At 37.9% G+C, this 18,445-nt stretch overlaps 1 protein-coding gene across 1 annotated transcript in view; it reads right to left on the bottom strand.

The window, feature by feature from the left end:
* The window catches only part of DENND4C (DENN domain containing 4C), a 180,365-nt gene that overhangs the window by 105,036 nt on the left and 56,884 nt on the right, over positions 1–18,445 (bottom strand). Inside the window, exons 3-6 of the mRNA XM_089693962.1 lie at positions 14,728–14,980; positions 13,472–13,541; positions 6,431–6,600; positions 108–349 (exon numbers count right to left, since the gene is read on the bottom strand). Of these exons, the coding sequence (XP_089550088.1) occupies positions 108–349; positions 6,431–6,600; positions 13,472–13,541; positions 14,728–14,980 (735 nt within the window). The remainder of the gene's footprint in view (positions 1–107; positions 350–6,430; positions 6,601–13,471; positions 13,542–14,727; positions 14,981–18,445) is intronic.

Here is an 18,445-nt window from a genome sequence, read left to right as displayed (position 1 = left end):
GGTTACAAAATTATTGTCATGTTAACCAATGCATTCTGATACTGCTAAATTTAGACTGGAAATCCATACATCAATAATATCTGGTCTTTAAAGGGCCAAACACTTACTTTTCAATAGGAAGTGTGTGAGGACCAGACACAGAAAGCTTGAAGATGAACATTAAAAATTTTCGAAAGGTGTCAAAGAACGGCCAGTGAGAGAGCAGGCAGATGCACTTGTTGGTATTGATAATTTTAGAAGTCAATACTTTCTTCTCCACAGTTGTAATAAGTCCAAGCTGTATCATCTGTTTCTCAGACAGCATCTCTCGAGGGTATGGTTCATAGAATTGAATAGCAGCACCATAGACCTGATGAAAACAAGTGAAAGTTCACTGATGAGAAGAAGTAGTAAGTTAAAGATAAGCCAAAAACTAGTTTGTACATTTGCACAGTAAAAATACCTTACCTCAAACAAAGTGAGCCCTCAACTTTAACTGTCACATGCGATCATTAAATTCTTACTTTTATTCAGCCCACACTCTCCTGTTGGTGGTGAACATCCAGCACTGAGATTTCCAGCTCTGGCTGTAGCACACTGATCACAGTGGGTCCTTTGCTGTACCCTATCCCGAATGCAGGAAAGGCCTTGCATTCTTTTCCCAAATACAAAGTGTTCTGCAATTGGAGGTGGTAAGTGTGAACATCATGATCTTCCTTCCTCTGATCACAGAATGCACTGCATCCTGTGAAAAGAATGCAAGGCCTTTTCTGAATGAAAGAAGGTGTACAGGCAGCGACCCACTGTAGTACAGCTGAATCAATGATTTTATAAGGCTGGGCTTGCATTTTGTTTTTAATACCCAAGCAAACTAATGTGTGAGATTATTTATTTTTTTAAGTATCTTTAGTCTAAGGTTACTGTATTTATAGAAAACCTTTACACCATGGTGATGTGTTTACTTTAGAAATACATTTTTTTTTAAAAATGTCTCCAATAGAAAAGAGTAAGCATGATCTACATAACTATACATTAAACATATTGGTGAAAGAGCAATATTGTGACGCCTAAATGAGTGAATAGATCAAAAGATGGTGAATAATGCCAGCACTAAGCCAGCAATAATATCAGCTGCCCCTAAATAATGAAATGCACTTAAATTAGATAAATTTGTGAATAGGTAGGCACTAATTGGTTAAATCAAATATATCATGTGACAAAAAAATATGTGGCAAGAAATAGAGTTTTCTATCAGCAACGTAAAACAGATAATAGTCCCAAACAGAATGCAATAAACAATGAACATATGAGTGAAAGTCCCATGGAAATGTAGTCCCGTAGGTAAAGAATTTTCATTTTCACCACATATAGACAATAAATGAATTTCTCACTCACCAGAAATTGTTGACCCTGGTTAAGGTGGTCAAAAAGCACTTTGTAACCATAAATGTTGACAACCAGCAGCAAGCTCTCATGGATCAGGCTTCCTGGTTTCCTAAAATGGATCCAGAGGATCAAAGATGACAGCCCCCAGATATATGGTTGCGAGACTCACAGATATTTTGATGGATTCCTAATCCCAGGCTCTCCTCAAGATAAAGATATTGCTCCATGTAGCCCAAATAAACCAAATATCTTAAAATGCTTTAAGTGTAGTAGTTATTAAAAATTATTATACAAACAGATAAAAAGCCAATGCACTCACATGTAACGGTGCCCAGATACTGCCACCAGTGTATACAGCCTGTGTATGTATTAAATCTCAATGGTGATGGCAGGTGTGCGTTCCATGCCTCACTACCAGCAGACCGGATATGACATAATGGGAACTCGGATGTAACGGGATCATGCTTCTATGCACGTTTTACCTAGTGGCGTCTTCAAGTTGTCAATATTTATGATTACAAAGCGCTTTTTGACGACCTTAATCGGGGTCAACAATTTCTGGTGAGTGAGAAAATCACTTATTGTTTACACATGGTGAAAAAGAAAATTCTTTACCTACGGGACTACATTTCCTTGGGACTGCCACTCATTGTATGTTCATTATTTATAACATTCTGTTTGGGACTATTATCTGTTTTATGTTGCTGATAGAAAACTAATTCTGGTCACATATTTTTTGTCACATGTTATATTTGATATAACCAATAAGTGCCTACCTATTAACGAATTTATCTATACAGTAAACATATCTATCAATACATAATATACAATAAAAACCAGAGTATATTTACTAAGCCTATTATTCTTCTCCCAAGCAAATAAACAAATGCGAAGCATAAATTGGCTTTCCCAACTACAAATCAGCAAGCATTCCATTCCAATATGGACAATGGCATGATGAACAAAGCTCAGAGAAAAAGCAACTTGTATGAAAAAAACAAAAACACATTTGCATAAGCCCTAAGCATTTTCAATTCAAAACTGCACACTGTTTTCTGAAGCCCTCCCTTTGTTTCATGCCTGGGTCACCACATCACATATCTCCTACAGACATATTTCAGGAGAAGCCTGGTAATAGGACTCTTCATTACAATGGGCTTGTTTAACAGAATATTGGAGCTATTTCATTTTCTGGTTACATAAAATTAGAATATCTTTATTTATACACTCCCAAAATGGTTAGCTCATATCAAGCTTGTTACTGGTACTTGTTCCCCATTCTAAATGTTTACTTTATAGCATTATATATGGTAAACGTATAAAATTCTTAGTTATTTGTTAGTATATGAAAAAGTATAATATATATATATATATATATATATATATATATATATATATATCACCTGTTGTGCTCTATTTATGATTTGCAGAAAAGCTTCATAAACTACCCACACTATATTGTGGTGACAATACTCACTCAATAAAACATACCATTTTCCCTAGGACTTTTCCTTTAGCTCTATGCTGGTTTTTCAAAGAATACCCAGTGATATTTGGTTACCATAGCTGGTATTTTAATGAACAGCTCATTCTCATCCATTTAAAAAAAAACTGCTCTCCTAATCTAATCTCTGCAATTGCTGTTCAAAACCAAATACCATGAACCAATATCTAACAGACACCAGGATAAAAACTTGTTGAGCGCCATGGTCACTTGTATATAGCATTGCTGCTACACAGACTGCAAACATTGAAATCCACACCCTCTGGCCCTTTTTGTACAGCTCTTGCTGGTCCTTTGAGCTTGCTATCAGCTTTTGCTGTTCTTGCCAGATAACAGCTTAGCTTCCTCTCTTACCACAACTGAATGTGTTCAGACCTCCTAGCCATGCAAAACATTGATAATATACATTACAAGTAGCCACCTGAAAACTTGGCAAGAAGAGTAAAAGCGTACTGCAAAATCGACTCCTAGCTATACTACAGCTACCAAGCACAGAAGTTGTTTAAGCTGGCACCATGTGCCCAGTTTTGTAATACAGTTCTTCTGCAAAATAAAGGTGTTGTTCTATATACACATATATACGGAATGAAAGGATTTTTAGTTTACCAGTAGTATCCTTTTATTTGTGTGCATCTTCATATTCATTACAACAGGGTAATGCTGCCACCTTCAGGTGACTGAACAATGGCCAAAAAAAGACAGGAAATCCTAGCCCAGGTATAACCCCATTAAGTTAGGCATAGCTTTAGTTTTGTAGCAAGCCATGAAACAGTTGAAGAAGAGGGGAGGAATCCCTGTGTCCTGTGGTGTACTCCAAAAGGATCTTACAAGTAAACGAAAAATCCCATTTTCTTTATTGTACATTCCAGGACACAGGACATCTTCATTTTATTTACGACAAGGATATCGCAAACCACTGAACATGAGAGGACAGCAATTCGGCAAAAAACAGATCCGAACCAGAACAGGTTAGCACCTCACAAAGCAGCATGCAAAACTTGCCAACCAGGTAGCAGCTTTACATACTTTACCTACTGAGGTGGGATGTCAATTAGCCCAGGAGGCATCAAAAACTCCTGGTAGAATGAGCCGTCACTAAAAAATGGTGAACTTTGTCCCTTACGCCAGTGTTGCCCAACCTTTTTTTGAGTCCAAAGGCACCCCAGTCACAGGGTTTGTTCACATAGTTGGGGGATGGTAAAACCGCATGGTTGAGCTGCATTTGTACCACACCCCCAATTAATCCCCCTTTAGCTGCAGAAGCAGCATGAAGGGTCATTACACGTGCTGCAGCCATGATGCTTTGGGCCTGGAATTAGACTCTGTCCCATTTGGTGGGTATTACCACCCATTGAGAGCAACTCATGCAGGTGAATGGGGCTGTGCTGCAGCTGCCACGCAACTGTGTGCATTGCATGCAGTTGCAGCACAGTGATGGTGCATTTACGGGGTAAAACAGGCCTCCTCACCGCCCATCAAATGCCTCTGAAAAACAAGCTAAATCTAAGCACTGATCGCTTTTTAGTGGAGCAGCAGTCCTTGCCACTATTGTGAACAAGCCCTAAAAAAAGCAGTGATGCCAGCTTAGAAAAGCAGTTCTGATCATACAAGATTAGTGGTCAGGAATAAAACTAACGTACAGACATATACACACATACACTAAACAGCCAACTTTATGACCACCCATACTGAGTATATCCCCCTTTTGCCACCAAAGCAGTCCTGATCCATCAAGGCATGGACTCCACTAGACCTCTGAAGTTATGCTGCGGTATCTGGCACCAAGCCATCAGTAGCAGATCCTGTAACTCCTTTAAGTTGTGAGGAGGGGCTTCCATGGATCGTACTTTTTTTTTTCTCGAGCACATGCCACATATGTGCAATGGATTGAGATCTGGAGAATCTGGAGGCCAAGTCAAAACTTCAAACTCATTGTTGTGTTCCTCAAACCATTCTTGAACAATTTTTGCAGTGTGGCAGGGCGCATTATCCTGCTGAGAGGCCACGGCCATCAGGGAATACAGTTTCTCTGAAGGGATGTACTTTGTCAGCAACAATGGTAGTAGGTGCTATGTGTCAAAGTAACATGCACATGAATGGCAGGATTCCAAGTTTCCCAGCAGAACATTGCCCAAAGCATGTTTTCATTACATACTGCATGCTGGTGCCATCACTTCTCCAGGTAAGCGATGCACACGCAGTAGGCCATCCACATGATGCAAAAGAAAATTATTTGATCAATTTATCAAACCTGGCCACCTTCTTTCGTTGCTCCGTGGTCCAGTTCTGATGTTCACTACCTCCTAGTCCAGTACTACAATTTTCAGCAGGGTAAAAATGACCAAATCAGACAGACTCATCTCTCAAGAAACTGGCTTCACAGCCATTTTGTTAAAACCAGCAACTGTAAAGAAGGATGGAAGATGAGAACTTGTGACAAAAGGTCAGATCGACCTGAAAGGACCATGATTTCTCCGCCAAGTTTACAGTGTCAAAGTACCACTTTCTCCAGGGTCAGTCCAGGGCAATCAATCACCGGAATGCCCTCCCCCTGAATAATGCAAAGCAGATGAGGTAGAATCTTTAATGAAGCAAAGACATAAATTAGGGAGAAATGATCCAACGTTGTCTCCATAGCATCCACCGCAATTGCTCAGGGATACCTGGTCCTTGAAATTTATCTTGCAAAAATGGAAACAAGCTCCACACCACTGCTACGAGGTCCATCTACAACTATACTCAAACAAGTCATGGGGACAATCCAAAAATTAACCAATTGATTGTGAACAGGCTAGAAGTGAACTGAACCTTTAATGTTTTTTCTTCCAGTGTGACTACAAGCACAGGCCTTGTCAGCAACAGGTTTCACTGCCAAAGATCTTATCGGCACCAAGGAGCCTCCCCCCAAAACTCTGCTACAGTCGTGTAATCCCCTGGACTGGCTGTGACACTAACTGGAGACACAGTAAACAGACAATGAACAAGTACAGAAAAACACCAAAACTGTGCCCTGATTTTCAAGGAACTACTAAAGTTTAAGAAACAGATCCTGCAAGACAAGCACCCCAGGAAAGAGGACTACAGAGCCCAGGAAGCTGTATATGAACCCGTTCATGGAGAGTAACCAGCAAAAAAAAGGAATCTTTTTCCCCCACCCTCAAGACTTGTATAGCATTCTGCCTGTCCACAAGGCCAGGTCAACCAACAACATTACAAACCGTACACCCATGTGTCTGTCACGGGGTCCAGGTATTAGTCCTCTAGGCAAATAGCCACAGGTCTCAGGTCTGGATAAGCTACTCTCCTATTTCTGAATGGAAATCTTGAAAAAAAATCAGCTAAAGAAGAAATCTGAGCAGAGGCATAGCCATCACCTAAAGACACTATCAAAAAATGCAAATTATGCCTTGACAGGCGCTCCTGCTTTTTAGTTTTTTTGGTTTTTTTATTTACAGTATCCAATCACCTGAAAGTGGCAGCATAATCCTAATGTAATGAATATGAAGATGCCCCATATCCTGGGAAGTATGATAAAGAAAAAAATCAGTATTTAGCATTTACCTTCTCTGCATTGGAGCCAGTGAGGACAAATGTAGAAAAGACTGGAAGTGGGTACTTAATTTCTGGAGCCCAGCATTCAATGGTTGCTCCCATTGGAAGACAGAAGAGAGGCACAGACTCAGGTAGCGGAAATGATTCATAATCTTCTTCTGGATATCTGAAGATCATATCTGTCAGAATAAAAATTATAAAGTCAGTATAGTTCATCTGTAAATACCTCATTAAACAAAGTAATATGTTTTTACACATCATTTCATACTCCTGATTTCTGTATGTTGTACCATGTACTTGTGTTAATAAGTATCCTGTTCTCTTTGTATTTCTTCCTTTGTGTGAAATACATGGTGATCCTGCCAGTCCCCTTGCTCTCCTATTACAAACTGACCATGGTAGGTATGAGTACATCCATCTCAGCATGATCAATTTTTTGATTGTGCTGGGAGCACAGCCTGCCTGTCCTTCAATAGTAAAGACTTGTAAAGACTTGTGCTGACACCCCTCTGCGCAACCAGTTAAACCAGGTATCTGATCGGATTCAAGTCTGGGCTCTGGCTAGGCTATTCCAAAACTTTAATCTTCTTCTGGTGAAGCCATTTCTTTGTTGATTTGGATGTATGCTTTGGGTCGTTCTCATGCTGAAAGATTAAGTTCCTCTTCATGTTCAGCTTTCTAGCAGAAGCCTGAAGGTTTTGTGCCAATATTGACTGGTATTTGGAACTGTTCATAATTCCCTCTACCTTGACTAAGGCCCCAGTTCCAGATAAAGAAAAACAGCCCCAAAGCATGATGCTGCCACCACCATGCTTCACTGTGGGTATGGTGTTCTCTTGGTGATGTGCAGTGTTATTTTTGCGCCAAACAGATTTTTTGGAAATATGGCCAAAAAGTTCAACCTTAGTTGCATCACACCATAGCACATTTTCTCACATGCTTTTTGAGAGACTTCAGATGTGTTTTTGCCAAATTTAGCCTGGCTTGGATGTTTTTCTTCGAATGAAAAGGCTTCAGTCTTGCCACTCTACCCCATAGCCAAGACATATGAAGAATACGGGAGATTGTTGTCACATGTACCACGCAGCCAGTACTTGCCAGATATTCCTGCAGCTCCTTTAATGTTGCTGTAGGCCTCTTGGCAGCCTCCCAGACCAGTTTTCTTCTTGTTTTTTCATTATTTTGGGGGGATGTCCAGTTCTTGGTAATGTCACTGTTGCGCCATATTTTCTCCACTTGATGATGACTATCTAATACCTTGGAAATTGTTTTGTACCCTTCCCCAGACTAATACCTTTTAACAATGAGATCCTTCTGATGCTTTGGAAGCTCTCTACGGACCATGATTTTACTGTAGGATGTGACTAAGAAAATGTCAGGAAAGACCTACTAGAACAGCTGAACTTTATTTGGGGTTAATCAGAGGCACTTTAAATGATGGCAGGTGTGCACTGACTCCTATTTAACATGATTTTGAATGTTGATTGCTTAATTCTGAACACAGCTACATCCCCAATTATAAGAGGGAGATGGTGTGCACACTTATGCAACCACAATATTTTATTTTTTTTATGTTTACTCACCCCCCCCAAAAGATTTGTTTTTCAATTGAGTTGTACAGTTTGTAGGTCACGTTAAAAGGTGGGAAAAGTTCTGAAATTATTTATCTTTGTGTTTTTTTGCATCACAGAAACCTGACATTTTAACATGGGTGTGTAGACTTTTCTATCCACTGTATATACTTGGGGATATGTTCTAAGGAATAATTATAAATAAATAATAATAGACAATATATTTCATTACACATTATAGATAATTCCAACAACATACAGCCTCTTCATTCAATTTAATACATGGGATAATGATAATCCATCGGTATGCTGTTGTAGTGTCCTTTGTCTTAATCACCTCAGTGGAATCCCTACATATAGACACGCCTCCCTGCCTGAGGCTTCGACAGCTTTCCTTATGTCTCTTTCTTTTTAACATATACAGGTAAACGGGATAAAAAAAAACCATATATGTACATTTCGCCAGAATATGTTAATGTATGTTTTTATATCCAGTGATATTCATCTCTAGCTCCTGATTAAGTGGATAAAATCCAAGAAACGCATCGAGAATCTGAATGTGTAATTTATACCGTATTTGAGATACAAGCTTCAACACGTGTGTTTTTAGACACCAAAATTGATGTCACAAAATATTTGTTTTAAATGTGTGTGTACAAATAAACTGTATAACAATTGTGTTGTGCCTTAGAAATCCCACTATGTCAAATGTTTTGCCATTTTACTCTCGATGACACAAAATGAGTAAATGAGCTGGTAGCCCACATTTTGTAATTAGATGACAATTTAACACAAGTGGTTTTAAGGGTTGCAATATGAAAGAGGATTTAGATTTTCAGTAAAGCAATAAAAAATTAAAACTTTTACTTTAATGGAGCTAAATCTGTAAAGAAATGACTGCTTGTTCTACAATATTGAAATTTACATACTGCTTTTTGCAATGCCTCACTTAATAATTTTGTGGCAACAAGGGATTCAACCACCAAGGGCTAGTTGCACTCAGCACAATATCTGTCAATCTGTTTCTAACAAACTGCAGAAATCTCTATAATACAGGGCAGTACAGAATAACAAAACATTGGCTGCAGAGGAAAACAGGATCGACCTTCCCTCCGGATAATTTCAAGCATGAGGGCCTAATTTGTTTCAATTCACTATTTAAAGTGCGTATCAGGGAATATTGGGGGAAAAAAAATACAGCGATTATTCTTTAGCAAATGCTTCAAATTACATGTAGATTGGTCAGAAATTTATCTAACTGCTGATTTCCACTGGCCTGACAAAGGCACTGAAATCCCAATCAACACTGCGAGCCCTGCCTGTGGATCTACATAGGTCTTATTCACACCACTGTCTGTCCTATTCCACATGTATACATTGATTTATTTCCCAACAAAACAATGCTGTTGCCTTTACTCTTAAGATTTTATCAACAAATTATGTGTAGGTAAAGGGCTCTTGGGAGATGTAGGTCTGGAGCATGTCAGGAGCACCAATAAAAAAAATGAAAATCCAGCAGCTGCCAAAGCAAGAATTTAGCAAGTCTGATGATAATGACAAAGGAAGTAATAAAAGCTGTTTCTCACTAAAGGAACAGGGTAAAATATAAAATAAATACTTTGACATGATCTAGAGAGGGAAAGGGAATGTTGGGGGGGTACATTTGGGTAATGTCAAGGCGTACACTTTAACTTTGAAAGAAACAGTCTGAAAATGTTGCTGTAAGCACTGGTTTTAGACCAGACCTGGGTAAATTGTGTCCCCAGGGCCAGATACAGTCATTAATGCCTTCACAGTCAGCATGCCTTTCTAAGCCTGTCAGCTAATGGAGGGGAGGGGGTAAAACCACTGCTCAGCCTCCCCACCCGATGACTGCCCATCTGAAAGAGCCCCATTTTATGAGCAGATGTATCTATTATTCTTAGTTGCACATTTGTTTTCTGGACCTTCCTAGGTCCAAAATTAAAAATAAAGAATAACGTTTGACCCTCCACAACAGTCCCAGTTTCTCATGTGGCCCTTTAGAAAAATTGCCTACCCTGTTTTGGATCGTTTGTAGGAAAACTGACTCAACTACATTGTGTCAAAACCAGTCACAATATGTTATGACAGTCTACAGGCTGAAGAGCATGAAGTTACTCAATAATATTATGCAATACATTTGTCTGCCAATACCCATGCCATACACATTTTCTGGAAAGTAGAAATGTAAAAATAAATAAAAATGAGATGAGACCATAAATATCTTGCTCCATACAACATTGCCTGCTGTTCAAAAAAAATTTTGGAGACCTCAACAGTTAACCCAGCACAGCCTGGGAGCTGATCTCCAGGCAGCTACACATCAGCTATTGCCTCTCCGTCCACCTGCACTGCAAAACCTTTGCTCTCTTAGCAAAGCGGTTTCACTTCAAGTTCCTGCATTTCTGAATACTTCCATTTAAATATACCCCTGTGGGTTGTGGTTTTCAATGCCCTTTAACCAGATAACAGGATGAACTATATAACGGTCCACAAAGCATCCGCAGCCTTATAAAACTTTGAAGCAAATTTTCAAAGCAAAAATATGTCATTGCAGCTAAAGCAGGGTAAAAAGATCTCTCCTAAAAGATGTGTATGGTCTTGTCCTTCCAATTCAAAGGAGAAGCACCAACACAAGGTTTATTTTATAGAACAATGAGGTTGGGAAAGGTGCAGTAGCCAATCAGAAGTCAAGTTAGTGTATTCTACACATGACCGCAGATTTGCCACTATAGATGCACTTTGCACATTCACACTGGTCTTTTTGATGGCCCGTACACACTTTATTAACCAATTGATGTGCAATTTGACTAAAACTAAAAAATGCGCAAACAGTCCCAAAGACATAACCTCCCTTCTGATCAATTTAGACTCAATTTTGATCAAACTGAGTTGATCAAATACATTCATGTAATGAATACAATCATATTTCGATTGATCAGATTACATGGAGGAAACAGAGATGCGAACGATAATAATTGTATCTTAAAGCAGAACTCCACCTTCTCAATCCACATGGACTATGTTTAATCCTTATGCTGCTAGCAATAGTAAACAGATAGGAAGGTGTATTATCCCTACTTGTTTTAACACTTTTTTTTACATTTCTTCGGTTACTTCCTGGCTTCCATGCCTAGGCAAATGATGTCAAACATCCCAGGAGACTCCAGGAAAGTAGGGAGAGTTCTCAGCTCTCCCTGAAATAAGGGCAGATGGATTCCAGAAAGTAAATGATACATGAATCATCTGTCCTTACACAAGATGGCCACTGCCAGAAATGCCAAGGATGTTTTTCAAAATGACTTCTCAGCAAAATAAAGCATGGAGACATGGATGGATGGGGGAGTTTGCTTTGAATAGTAAAAATAAATTAAAATAGCATTTTTAGTTTGTGATGCTCAGATGCAGTGAAGTTACACTTTAACCCCTTGGTGCCAAGCGTACACAAATTAGCGGCCCCACTGGACTGAGCTTTTTTTGCATGGGGCCATTAATTTGCATACCTCTGTTTGTGCTGTGAGTACGATCGGGATTAAGAACGCCTCTGATTGGATATCACAGTGATCAGTTACTGTGAAGCCCGTCCCCTAGTTTTCTCTCTCTGAATGAAGGAGAGAGATACATTGCAAAAAAAGAAATAATAAAAAAATTAACTGCTTTCCCGCCACTCTATAGCGGGAATACTGCTACAGGGTGGCAGGGCTGCGCAAAAATCATGTATATGTATATATGTGATTTTGCATTCCCAGGTGGGGGCAGAATCCAAAGAACAAAAGCTATACCGCTCAGGCAAACAATCCAGATCGCACCACAACAGGTGCAGGCTCTGGCTCACCACCACACACGATGTAATAGGAAGAAAAGTCAGCCACACACCGGAGGATAAATATAGTGTGTATTTATTGATCCATAGGACACACAAAACACCAGGACATAAATACAGGACTTGTTAACGCGTAAGCCCTACCAGCGCCACCATTGGTGGCCTCACCTGTCAATCACAGGGTCCTGGACGGTGATTCCCCGCCAACACCCGGCGATCGCCGTGTATCACAGACGGGGGCGAGTCCTGTATGTAAACAATACAGATCTCTCCCGTCAGCCCCTGCACATTGCTTTGTATTGCTCTGCATGTATTGCTTACACGTATTGGGTTTTTTTTTTTGTTTTTTTTAGCAAAGATATGTAGCAGAATACATTTTGGCCTAATTTTACGACAAAATTTGATTTTTAAATTTTTTTTACTGGACGTTGATAGCAAAAAGTCGGTTGGTCTTTTTTTCTTTATAGCGCAAAAAATAAAAAAAAAGCAGATGCGATCAAATACCACTGAAAGAAAGCTCTATTTGTGGGGAAAAAGACATAAATTTAAGCGTTGCATGACCGTGCATTTGTCAGTTAAAGTAACAGTGCCCTATCACAAAAAATGGCCTGGTCAGGAATGGGGGTAAATCCTCTGGAGGGCACGTGGTTAAATTAAAAAAAAAAAAAAAAGAACCTAGATCAAGGTTTGATCTAGGTCAGTGCCAGGGTTAGTGTTAGGGTGAAGGTCAGTTTTTTTTTTGGACAGGATTTTTTTTAATTTTTAAATTAGTATCAGTGTCAGTTAATGGCAGGATGAAAAAAAAAAAAAGTAGGAATATGCACCATTGTTTTTGGACCGTACTACGGGTACAAACAACAACTTAACTCCACACATGTGGTATCGATGTGATCATTATGAGCAGGAGAAATAATTTTGGGTTGTTCTTTGGTGGTTGGTTATGGTAGTAGCAAGAAATATACAACTATATTAAAAAAAAAAAAAAAGTTCGGGGGTTTTTTTTTGTTTTTTTTTTTACTATTTTGGGTCAGTTTTCCTTTGATAATAAAAAAAAAAGTCAGGAGATATCCATTACCATTCACCACCAAATGAAAGGCCAATTTGTCCTGAAAAAAAACAAGGTATAATCCACCTGGATGCACAAAGTGGTTGTGATGATATGTACAATTTTGCCAACACATGTCAAAGTTGCAAAATTGTGCTTAGGCTTTAAGATTTGTTTTACCCTTAGGCATGAAGTGGTTAACTATCAAAATCCACTTCCCTACATGTGGCATATTGGTCAACACAGTTGTTGACTACAGACTGATTACTCCTATCTGAAGAGATCGATCAGAAAAGAAAATCATTTATCGAAGAATGTATGGCCAACCATTAGACTTTTCAATAATGTAGTTTTAAGTTTGTGGTTTACTCTACAGCTACAATTGATTGTATTCCCAGTTCCCCCTTGAGTACTATTTTTTCTTTTTTTTTGCTTCTTAAAACACACAGCTGAAAAGAGTTACTAGGCCCAATGTAACTACCTGCATACAGCTTTACTCTTAATCGTCTTTTACAAGGGTAAAATTATTCAAACATAAAGCTTTAAAAAAAGCCTAGTTCACAGACATTTAAAATGTATGTTATACTAACCAGCCTTATAAGCAATAGAGTCGGATGCAGGCACAGACTTCTTATAGCACAGAAATACATTGGATCCCCACTAAAAAAGGAAAGGATAAAACACATTTAGGATTGGCCTACATTAAAAGCACACTTATTTGTCCAAAACAGTCAAACATATGCATCAGTGCATTATCAATGAACATATCTAAATGAGCACAAACTGAGCCACCAGGAGAGAATGGCTTGTCCAACGTTAACTGATCAAGATACCAATAAGAGCTATTCAGCCTTTATGCTAAATGCAAAAAATAAAGGGGGCCTGGAAATAGAATCAAACTGTGATTATCTAAAGAAGCCTTTCTAAACCTTTTTACCATGGAGCGAGCCTTGAAATAATTTTTTCAGGTCCTGGAAAAGCCTTTTTAAAAGGGATTATACATACAGTTCACAATCCATTTGTGTTATCGGTTGAAGAAATGATATGAATAATATTATGGTAAAAAGAAATGCAGACAGTGAAAATTGTGGAGTGCCATAACATTAATGGTCTACGTAAAATGTACTCCTTACACTGGTAGTCATTGGAAAATTTCCCCCTTGTGTTGGTCAGTTGAAATTTACCCTGCATGTAGCTCAAGTGGGGGATCATTTCCCTGAATGTAGCTCAAGTCACACTAGAATCTTCATAATCCAACATCTACATAATCCATTAGTTGAGAAAAGCTGATCTAATACAACCAGATTCTCCCCAACTCTGTTTTAAATTGATTGGCTCTTATAGACAGCACAGGCAGTTCTTACTTTAGATACCTTTATGTATGAGGCCAATAGTGCCCAATCTACAGAAGTACAGTGGGTATAGAAAAGAATTAGCTCCCCTTAAAATAATCACATTTTGTTGCTTTGCAAGCTGAATTGCAAAGGTTTTTCTTCACTTTTTGTCCCATAGCCAAATAGAAAGTGGGAGAAAATTCCTGCAAATTAAGGGAATTCCTTGGGGACACCCAGGTCACCAAAACAACTGTCCTCTTTGGAAGATTTCCCCGCTAATACTGTTCTGGGGAAAACCTAAAGTTTGGGGTTTCTTTTACTTTCACTTTCAATGATAATGATAAACAGGACAAGTAGAGGATCAATCTCCCTAACTGGGACACAGACAACAATAACAACTGGAAGTGGTTCCAATCCTTCTCCACTCTATCCATAACTAAAAAAAAGTTTTGCTTTTAGGTATACTTTAAAAACTTAATTAATTGAAGTGCTTTCTCATTGGTTTTCCTTACCACACCGCAGTTAAGGTTTTTGTCCACCTTACAGAAAGTGTGAGGTGGGATCTCCCCTTTGTTGGTGATGATCACACAGATGTCAGTGACTGCAAGAGAGTTCTGAGTGCGGTCCAGAGATGCACGGCGATAAGTGATGAATATTCTTGATGAAGTAGTCGAGCTATTGTTTACATTAGCACAGCGCCCGTATGGAGTTGCTTGGATTGTCTCGCAGCCCGACATGAGACGCTCCTTTCCCTCATATAGCACTCTAAAAAAAAAAAGAAAAAAAAAAAAAAAAGATAGTAATAGGTTGTAGTTAAAAGATGTAAAACATAAGTCAGAAATCAAGACTAAAACAGTTTGTATTACTAATTTTTGAATATTTTCCACACAAATATGAGAGTGTATTGTTAATGAATATAAATATGACACTATTAGTTCAACACTGGAAACAGCGAAAGAAAATAAGGTCACTAACAAAGGAATTATTTGACTTAGAACAACTACATGAGACAAAAATAGAAATAGAGGTACAGCAGAAGATAATCCAAAAAAGAGAAGAGTTAAAAGATTTAATGGAACAGGAAACAAAAAGAGTTTTTAATATGGTGGTAAAAGAAGGATATCGGTGGGGGAATAGACCAGGGAAATATTTAATGAGAAGGTTAAGGGAAAGGAAGGCGAGAAATTATATAGAGAAAATGAAGGATGAGAAGGGAGAAATGGTCTTTTCAACCACTGAAATTGCCAAAACGTTCCAAAAATATTGTAGTAAATTATACAAAATAAAATCTAAGAAATCGAAAGAGTCAGAAGGAGAAAGAGAGGGGAAAAAAAGGCAGGTATATTGTAGAAGAAGCTGGATTGCCTAGACTAGAGGAAGAGAGAGTTTAGCAGCTTTAGAGAAAATAATATTGCAGGAGGAAATATATGCCGCATTAAAGAGTACAGCCACAGGAAAGAGCACTGGACCACACGGATACACCTTGAGATATTATAGGAAATTTAAGGGACAACTTGGACCCAGGATGTGTAATTATATGAATGCTTTGGGTGAGGGGATGGAAATGAGAGTCACTGCAAGCATATATTATACTAATACCGAAAGAGGGGAAAGATCTGTCTGGGTCCCAGTTACAGACCTATATCACTAATAAATATAGACACAAAATTATATACAAAGGTCTCAGCAAATAGGATGAGAGAGTTGATGCCGGATTTGAATCACTTAGATCAGGTGGGTTTTATCCCGGGGAGGGAAAGAAGGGATAATGGATTAAGATCATTGCTCCTCTTGCAAAAGAGTAAGAAAGAGAAGCAGTCAATGTTAGTGTTGTCGGTTGATGCTGAAAAAGCCTTCAACAGGGTAGACTGGGGATTTATGTTTGATACATTGGAAGCATTAGGAATTGGACCTAGAATGTTGCAATGGATAAAAAAAAATAAACAGTTCCCCATCAGCGGGGAAGGTAAATGGCTCATTGTCACAGTTCTTTAAAATGTACGGAACAAGGCAGGGATGCCCACTTTCGGCACTACTTTTTGTTATATCCCTAGAACTGCTCTTAGCGACTGAAATATATATATATATATATATATATATATATATATATATATATATATATATATATATATAAAAAAAAGGAATTGTGGGAGAAGAGAAAAAAAATAGCTGCATATGCCGATGACATGTTATTTTATATCATAAATCCTAGAGTAACTTTACCCAATCTAATGAAAAATTTTAAACATTATAGAGAGCTAATAAATTTGAAAATGAACCCCACAAAATCAGAGATATTAAATATTAACGTTTCAAAGAAAGATAAACAGACCCTACAGAAAGCCTTCCCCTTTATATGGAGAGAAGTGAATTACTTAGAAGTTAAGACAACTGCTTCCTTAAACAATATATACCAAATAAATTATATTCGATTGATAAATGAGTTGAAAGAAGAATTGAGATTATCAATAGGATCATCGTCGTGGATAGGTCATATAAATATGGTCAAGATGGTGATATTCCCAAAGATTCTGTATAAATTTCATATGCTTCCAATATATCTACTGGGGTAGTTATTTCAGACCATAAAAATGATGATACTCATATATATAGGTGAATAAAAAACAGTTAAATATTAATTACTATGTAGAGACAGAATTAATGGAGGAATAAATGTGCCAGATTTATTCTGTGCTTATTTCATGAATAGCAGATTGGATATACAACTCAGGGAGGAAAAGTTGGATAAAGATAGAAAATACAATGAGTGGGACACAATTAGATAAGAATATTTGCCTTTCACAACTGTATCGAAATGTCTCTGTAAACACAAGTATTTTAACACGGAATGTTTTTAGGATATGGGATAGAATTCACAAACAAAAGGTTGGGAGTTCATTGCTAATACCAATCGGGGAATTACCCCCCCCCCCCCCAAGGGAAAGAGAATATTGCCGGTAAATCAGTAAATGGTAAAAGATAGAAATGCACATTTAGAAGATATCACTGTGATAATGGGGAGTTGTGTTCTTTTTTAGATTCAAAGGATAAGACAGAAATATTTTCTATGCTGGATAACTGGCGTTACTATCAAGACATTTTGTTGCAGCGCTCTCACAGCCACTAAGAACGGAAAAGGACATGTATCCATTTGAAAACGCTTTAGTTTGGATACTATGCAAAAACAAGTTACTTCTCGTATATATAAACTTCTTACAAAGTTATCTGGAACTGTCCTGCCACTGTTCATAGAAAAGTGGGAAAAGGAACTTGGACCAAAATTAAATGAACAGGAAAAAAAAGAAAATATTCAAATTAGTGCTCGGTGCGGTGGATATGAATATAGTAGAAATTAATTTTAAATGTTTAGCAAGGTGGTATATTACCCCCAGTGTGGCACATCATTTACAATCAGGGAATTCACTTTTATGTTGGAGGGGATGTGGGATTAAAGGTACAATGGCATATATTTGGTAGGAGTGTATTAAAGAAGTTTGGCAAGGAGTAATACAACAAATACAGGACATAACGGGGATTCATGTATTGAAAGATCCTTGGGTTTGTTTATTCCATAATTCTGATTTAAACTATATAAGAACACGATAATATTTTATTTATTAAATGCGGCTAAAGGTTTGATTCCTAGATTCTGGGAGAAACAGGAAACCCCAAAAATAAAAGATTGGATAAATAGAGTAGAGTTTATACATGAGATGGAATAATTATATCATGAAGAAGATAAGATTGAAAAATTCAAGAAATGTGGGATAGATGGAGGGACTTTAAGGTGTCCAAGAGATATATAGAACTGATCGGAATGTAAGGGAGAGGAAGGTCAGTAACAAGTATCTAGTTAATGGACAGAAGAATAAGAAGGTAGGACTAAACAGTGGAATAGAGAGGAAGAGAAGGGAAAGAGATAAAAGAAAGGAATAGAGTAAGGGAATAGTAGGGGGTGACCGAAAAAGGGGGGGGGGGAGGGTAAAATGAAAATTTTGTTAATGGTTGATAGTGAATGTATGGAAAATTTGATGTATTTCTAATGTAAAACTAATATATGATAATAAAAATTTTACCAAGCCAGGGAATTGTTTTATAAGAAAAATTTTTTTTATTTTTTTTTAGGTGTACTAGCATACTAAGACTTTCCCTTGTAACCCACTTCAATAAATAATATACTAAAATTATTTGCCTGGCCGAAAAAAACCTTTCAAAATTTGCACAAAGTTG

The sequence above is a fragment of the Staurois parvus genome, unplaced genomic scaffold (genome assembly GCF_062004578.1).
Source record: "Staurois parvus isolate SC_StPar_1 unplaced genomic scaffold, SC_StPar_1.0 ptg000644l, whole genome shotgun sequence".
Taxonomy (NCBI): Eukaryota; Metazoa; Chordata; class Amphibia; order Anura; family Ranidae; genus Staurois; species Staurois parvus.
The sequence above is the reverse complement of the archived record's forward strand: the minus strand, read 5'-3'. Positions and strand labels throughout refer to the sequence as shown.